The sequence below is a fragment of the Nicotiana attenuata genome, unplaced genomic scaffold, assembly GCF_001879085.1.
Source record: "Nicotiana attenuata strain UT unplaced genomic scaffold, NIATTr2, whole genome shotgun sequence".
In the NCBI taxonomy this organism is placed as follows: Eukaryota; Viridiplantae; Streptophyta; class Magnoliopsida; order Solanales; family Solanaceae; genus Nicotiana; species Nicotiana attenuata.
In genome coordinates this window covers 215048-222764 of record NW_017670723.1, presented here as the reverse complement: position 1 = coordinate 222764, position 7717 = coordinate 215048, and the positions used below count along the sequence as shown (strand labels likewise).

The 7717-nt window shown below is 33.5% G+C and overlaps 1 protein-coding gene across 2 annotated transcripts; it reads right to left on the bottom strand.

Moving 5' to 3' along the window:
* Positions 1 to 610: 610 nt before the first annotated feature.
* LOC109242687 (protein seele) lies at positions 611 to 6011 on the bottom strand. 2 transcript variants are annotated; one of them, XM_019409530.1, is made up of 9 exons: positions 5782 to 6011; positions 5354 to 5380; positions 4523 to 4602; positions 3286 to 3358; positions 3040 to 3097; positions 1483 to 1534; positions 1352 to 1376; positions 1128 to 1219; positions 611 to 941 (listed from the first exon to the last, which is right to left on the bottom strand). In XM_019409530.1, the coding sequence occupies exons 1-9, from the start codon at positions 5893 to 5895 to the stop codon at positions 890 to 892; spliced, it is 573 nt and encodes a 190-aa protein (XP_019265075.1). In that variant the 5' UTR covers positions 5896 to 6011; the 3' UTR covers positions 611 to 889. The 2 variants fall into 2 exon arrangements, with proteins under 2 accessions (XP_019265075.1, XP_019265074.1); XM_019409529.1 differs by having other exon boundaries at positions 611 to 944; positions 5782 to 6007.
* Between the last annotated feature and the right edge of the window lie 1706 nt (positions 6012 to 7717).

The following is a 7717-nucleotide window of genomic DNA, read 5'->3' as shown; positions in this document are numbered from 1 at the left end:
TTGGCTTTAAGGCTTCAAGCAAGAGGCCACTTGGAAATAGATAGGACATTTGAAAAATAAATAAAAAACTCATGGCTATTGGTTGTAAATGGAATTTCAAATTGACTTTGCATTATGAATAATTCCAACAGTTACTAGGCTATTTCTGATGGACCCACCAAATTTCAAATTAACGGGAGTTCGTCGACTTTTTGAGCACCGGTAGGATCCAAGTGGTCGTGGCCTTCCAATTAGAATTACTCTATTTTCAAATATTGAACAACACATTCTAAGCTCTTCTTAGAAATAAAAAATAATTACAGCCTTAAGACGAAAGTTCCTAATGCATTGTAATTTTTAGATTTGGATGAAGAAAAAACTACTTTCTCCTGATTCACATGACACCCTTCTTAATTGAAAGGATCTAAAATCATTCTATACAACTTTCACAAGTTCAAGAATCTAATATCATTTAGCTAATCGAATTTGAACATAAAAAAGACATTTGAACAGTTCTGCACTCTCTTCAATTAACTAAGTTTTACCACTAATTTGATACTTTCAATAAGACCTAAACAAACACACAAACAAGTCAAATTAAAATCTTAAATCATATGACTTGAAGTCACAGTTGGAATTAAAAGAAAATTACGTATAATATTAAGTAGAATAATACAACAAGAAGAAAGGATACGAATGACAATGATATTGTTCATCGATAAAGTTAGTTAATCTTGAGTACAACTTGCAACGACTGATACATGGCCCAACAAGAAGGAGGGAAGAAAATAGGAGGGTGTAAATTTCTGCTACTTCTATTGAAGTTATCTGTTTGCATGAGTTACAATAGAGACAATCTTCTCTCTCTCTACCCATCAAAACCAGCAGGAAAAGAAAAGGATTAATTAGGTCAAAGTTCTCGATCTGTATCTTCGTTTTCATCACCTACTGTCTTATTGGAACTACTGCATAAATGTAGAGAGTGCAACACAAATTAATCAGTCCATACGTGAAATGCTAAGAAGATTTTTAATATATAATATGATTGCTTCCGATTAGATAGTTTATCAGTACCTAATAAACCCAGCTTGGAGTAGTTAATACTATATTAATATTGAAGAACATGAGCTATTGCTAAAATTAATTACCTTTTCCCATTGCAATAGTTGCTGAGATCTTCACATAATACCTTGCTTACATCTCCAACTTGGACAGATCCTTTCTTCATCAATTCTGTGAACTGTAATTTATGGATAGCATTAGTGTAATAGGTAATAATCATCATTAATCTGGTATAAACAGGAGAAGGTAAAAAATATCAAGAGCTATGAATCAGGGAGTAAACGTCATCGTTGTAGGAAAATCATCTTACGTCATCTTCAGTTTGCTCAAGTAACCTGGCAGCATAACAAAATATTGTTAAAAGTGCAAAAATTTAGAGTGGAATCAGAAGTGAAATAGGAATACACCGTAGATAAGAGGCTTAAATGGTCCCTCTCTTACCTTCCACAGAAGGATGATATAGCTTTTGAATGTGCTCGAGCTTCTTGTTTATCTGTCAAGGAAAAAGGAAAAGCAAAACATTAAATTCAAGTTATACGTAAACTTTAACACATAATAACCAGAGATGATTTACTGAGGAAATCACATGATTAGCGTCCCTGATAACTTACTTCTACTCTAACGCACTCATTTTATGAGAATCCATTTGTTCGTTTGGACTATCAGAAATGGTTAAGTTTAGCTTACTCCCAGAAAGTTAAATTATAAATGCAGTTAGCAACTTGGCGTCAGGATTATATTTCCCATATCGTAATATGTGTTCATTAGTCCACATTTTTGAGGTCCATGTCCAATGAACATCACTTTACTAGCTTGCTCTCGGCACAAAACTTGCCTAACAATCTGCCTCATCTAATCTTATCTTAGTCATCTCCTTAACTCAACTTTTGATTGGAAAAATACAAGAAACTTAGAAGTTATTTTCATTCCAAAACTTAATGTTTTCCCCATATGGTGCACACAGCTCATTAAGATAATGGTAACCAACTCATGAACATAGAGACCATGGGGTTCAGTTGAATTCCTCTCATAATTGATACCTCCCCTTGGGTGCTCTTCATATGGTGCACAGCACTTGTTAAGATAATGTGTTTCTTGTACAGCATACCCTGTAAGTTATCTCTTTTCTTGTTATAATGAACAAATTCCTACTAACAACCCATGAATAAGTTATCACGTTTCTTTTTTATAATGAACAAATTCCTACTAACCAACCCATGAATGGGCATGGAGTTCAGTTGAATTCCTCTCTTTCTCTTTTTTGATTAAGTAAAATGTAGGTTCGATTGAATTCCTCTCATATTGTTACCTCCATTGGGGTGCTCTTTACTTCACGCAAAATTCCAGTTACAATGTATGCTTCCAGGAACACTTAAGAATGTCTGAAAACCAATTAAATTGCCATAATATAAATGGTAGTACCATAATCATGTTCTCAAGTTCCAAGCTGTTAGAAAAATTCCCAAGCTCTCTCTGTGTAAAGGAAGGGAAGAATTAACTAAAGGAAGATCATTGACTCGCCAGCTAAGAAAATGCTAGATCATTCCCGCAACACAATGTCAACGTGTAATGTTATTCACATCAATATACCCCATGTACGATGTAATTTGGCAGCTGGAACTATAATGACTATGGATGAGGTTTGTGCTTCAAAACAGAATGAGTATGAGAGATAAAAAAAAAAGAGCATGTCCCAGGCAATACTCAAGTTCATAACAATTAAGATTCTGTCAAACTCGGCCAGAGAGAAGACCTGCATATATAGAGAGACTGTGTTGCTCACTGACATCCAACTCTTAAGAGGCAAGATATCCAAAAGGTAATTTCATAGGCAGATAGCTTGTGAAGGTCATGCTGAGGTTTGGCAGAAACTAGATGAATGACTTTTTTCAAGAAACTTATACTTCGAACTCTCAATATTAGCAACATTAGGAGTGCAGTTATAGATGTGAAGCAATTAAGCATTCAAAGTGGAAGAAATGAAGTCATGAGACGTACTAGTCTTGAGAAGGTCCCAGTTGTTTACTTTAATCCAAGTTTTTGTGCTTGAATCCACCTAGCAGGCAGAAAAAGAACAGAGTTAGCATTAAGGTAACTTTGTACTCAAGTGATTGCCAGAATAAATTGTACAAAAAGCTTTTATGTCTCAAATTTGGATTTATCCAATTTGTCTCTATTAATACTGTTGATTGTACAAATAAAACATGGCAATGAGAAACTAGCAAGATTTCAAGTAAACGCTACCTTCTCCAGAGTATAATCTTGCATTTTTTCACAGAGGTCCTCTAGGAGTTCAACAACCCTTAGCTCACTAGCTCTGCTTGAAGAAATATAGAAAAGAGGTTACCAAAATCATAAAAGTTTAAACTTTTATATGCTGTTAACTCAACAAGAGGTGAAAAAATTTGTGTAACTGCACATCAGCAATATGGGATTCTAACACTTGGTTACTCCTAAAATAGGTAATCTCGTGACCAGGGGGAAGGGGATATTAAAACTGGGACAAGAAGGGATGAGAAGTAGGCAGGTAAAGAGAAGAGGAAAGAGACCAATGACCTCTGATAATATAGAATAGTAAGAAGACAAAGTAAAAAGAAAGGGATTATGAAACCCTTTGATTTGGATCCAAGGAAACAGAGGAAGAATATGGATCCAAGGAAACAGAGGAAGAATATGCATGAAAAATCTAATTGCCTAGCGAGAATAACTTGCTTTTAATGTTTATCAAAATAAAAACAAAAACAAAAACAACTTGCTTTTAATTCATAAGGACAAAACTGGTACCGCACCATATTATCTAGCCTCCCCACCCCTACTTATTTCCTGGAGCACATAATATTAACTACTTGTTGAGAACATCAAAAGATTGTGGTGAAAGTTGAGGTGAAACACCACTCTTCTCTTAGTTTTATTCTTTAGAAAACCAAGCTGATGGTTACCTTCTGTTAGAAACTGCAGTTTCTATTAAGAATCCAACATGCAAAATATGAGTTATTGTAAAGTGGTTATATTTTTTTGAGAAGGATTGTAAAGTGGTTATATTATAATCTGATTGATCATTGTTGCCCGTTAAAGTAACAAGCTTTTAATGAGGAAAAGATTCAGACGATATTTTCAAACTACTAGTTTTTCTAAATTGAAAGGGGGGCAAAAGTATAAACCTTATGGAAGCACTCCTAGGAAATGAAAAAATAACAAAACTAAGTCACTCCAGAAAAGCGGAGAAATTAAAAGCATGTTCAAACTGGAAGAAAGCAACTATAATATAGTTCTGTCAGATGTTGAAAATAGATATGCTTTAACTCTTTAACCAAAAGGCCCATAGGGATAGGATATCACAGAAATCAATTTGAAGTAAGCTCGGTTCTTAATTACAACTGGGTAATAGATTTAAAAGCTGTAACGATGAAAAGAGTAGCAATTAGGAACTGACATAAACAAAAACCTTAATTAATCAATAAGGTGATCATTAATATTAGACCTGTAATCAATAAGTTTCCCTTCACGCTGACCTTTAGAATCCAGGCGGTGTCTCATGTCTAAATGGTTTCTTGGTTTTTCCTATAAAATACACATAAATTAACTCAGGAAATGTCAGAGAAAATGACAAAGAATAGACATGAAACTATAGTACTTTATGTAGATGAGAATATGAAACACAACTTGAACTGAAGATCTTTTACTTCGGATGTATTGTCCTAGTTATAAATCATTTTAGCAATTTGATTTTCTAGTATTAAAATCAGATAGTAACACTATTGAGACCACTATTAAAGCTTCTTCTCTAAAAGTGAATCAAGTGTGGCCTTGGAACAACTGAAGAAGTTTTACTACATTGTGTATAAATCAAAGGCTTATACATGAACATAAGCTTGGTACACAAGACACTTTCAATTATTTTAATAAATAGTCGCTACCCCTGGTATATGCCGCTTTCCTAATCAAAATATAGGAGAGCACCCCTTCTCCCAAAGTTACAGGGTCATTTTGCCGAGTTCCTTCGACTGTTCGACATGTTTCCCATCGTCTTTCAAAACCATCAATCTTGACTAACACAACTTCAAACATTTCCATTTCCTTGTAAGAAGAAGTTCTCACTGCACAGTCATATACATGTATCCAATTTTACAAATCACGCTAGAAGAACCTAATATCTCCATTTTAAACCTAGGGTGAGATAACATCATGGCAGATAGCTAGGATGATTTCTTTTTCTTCCTTTTATTCCTGATAGATTGAGCTAGGACAATTTCTACAAGGTAAATACACAACACAAAAGATAAAGATCAACAAAGTGACATGATATTCTTACTTTCAAGAGTCCACGCTCCAGCTCCTCCTGAGAGTCATGAAAATAAATGAGTCAGAGCCAATTAGGTGCCACACATGAATCAATTGTCAGTACATGTAAATTCTCATTTGGCTACTTTCACTATCATTAAATGTTAAAAAAGGCTTAATCTTTAGCATAATCATGTATTCATACAAATATAAACAAATAAATCACTTCTCAATCTCAAATTAGTTGGAGTAGTCTATTTACAATAGACCCTTGTGTCCGACCCTTCCCCAAACCCGCCGGGCTGCCTTTTAGTCTATTTAAATCATCAATTGAGGCGAACTAATTTGTCTTTAATCGAATTAAAGGTTCTCTAAGCTAGATCTCATACGAACAAAATAAGGTAGAATGCATCTTTATACATTGGCGTAAAATGAGCAGAAGAGAATGTGAATACTTACAGCAATGGCAGTACAAGCAGCACATTTATCTTCGATACAGAGAGTAGCTGGTAAAACAGATAGGAAAGCAATAGCAACAATCAAAATCGATCTCATATATGGCTTAATCGCCATTTGCGTTCTCTCCTTTTTCGTGTGAATTTTTCCCGGTGCCGGAGAATCGAAGGAGCTACGGCGGAGAAGTATTTGTTTTTAATGGGAACGGCGGTCCATGTCATCGGAGTACCTTTGGTGTCATTATCCAATAAAAATGAGCCACGTTTGCCTTCTCTTATTTGATTGCCACGTCGTATTGAACTCGTTGCCATAGCCACGTTTGCTTTTTCTCCTGATTTCTTCAAATATTTTTGCTTAGAGATTTCTTCAAATTGCTTAGACTTTAGAGTTTAGAGTATGTTGCAGCAAAAAAAAATTATGAAAATTATTCCTATAGGGATTTATCACAAAAGCTTTTAGCAAAAAATTTGTTTAAAATTCCTCCATCTTTATCTAGTGGTAGCATATGTAATGATTAAAAATACAGATCTTTCAATTCATTTACAACTCATAAAAGAAATATATTACTTTAAAGATTTTTTCTAGCATTTTCTTTTACACGTTCATCTTATTATTCTATATTTCTTTTTCCACGAATACAATGTAATTATACTGAATTTAGGTGGACTAGGTGATAGTAGGGAGGGGTAACTTTTCAAGAATAGAGTTTAATGTGTACATTGACATTGTAGATAATTATAATATTTATTTGTATAAATGTCAAATACGGATGATTAACAATAATAATGGTGAATAAATAATCCCAAATTATTTATTTATAATTATTGCATTTGCTTTATATAAAATTTCGTATTACATTGGTTTGAGGATCTCTCCACGAAGACTAAAGAATCTATTGACAATTGATTGATGAAAACGAGACACCTCGTTTCATCCCAAGAGCGAAATAGCATTTCTTACTTTCTTTTTTTTTATTATTTTATTCTATGTGATATTATTCTCTTATTAATCTGTTTTAAAATAAAAATATACTTTTATTTGAAAATAATTTAACTTCAAATTTTGTTTATCTTAATGACATATTTTTATAACCATAGCATCTTATGGTATATTTAATAATAATTTTTTTAAAATTTTTTTTTTATCTTATACATCGTACTCAGTCAAGTTGTTCATATAAATTGAAAATTAGGAGCATAATTCTCATAGTGGCGGTGTTACATGAATTTGGCCATCTTTAAATGAAGAAATCAAGAATTAAATCCCATTTATAAACAAAAGGGTGGAAATATTGTTTCATTCATTAATTCCAGTGCCGCGCATTTAGGATCCTTAGTGACGAAAAATTTTATTTTGTGCCTCATACAATTGACATTAGTTGTGTGAGGCTTTTTTTTTATCTCACAACTATGTGGGTCCCAGAATTTTATGAAACCAGATGTGTAAGATATGGGTCCATAAATATGTGAGATAAAAAGAGGTCACACACAACTAATGTAAATTATGCGAGACACAAAATAAAACCACTCCTCAGTGTCATGTTCCTACCACGTGGATCCCAGCTGTTCATCTACGTTTTAATTTAATCCTGTACTCCTCATTTATGATTAAGTGGGCTCCCCTACTAGGCTACTATTAGTCTTTATTGGTTAAGGGTCCTAATCACTCGACACCTAAACAAATTGACAAGATAAACCCAAAACCCAGAAAAAACAAGAGATTGGATTTATATATAAAAAAAACAAAAAAAAAACGTTTTTTTGGTTGGTGCATTGGTATTAAACAATAAAACGAGAAGGTGACTACATGCCCTGATGTATATTTGCTATTTTAAGCAATTTTATTCCTCTCTAAGTTTATGTGTAGAAATATGCTTTAAAACAAGATAAACAACGCGGAGATAAAAGTCGAGCTACGAGTTCGGCCGAATTCAGTCGTT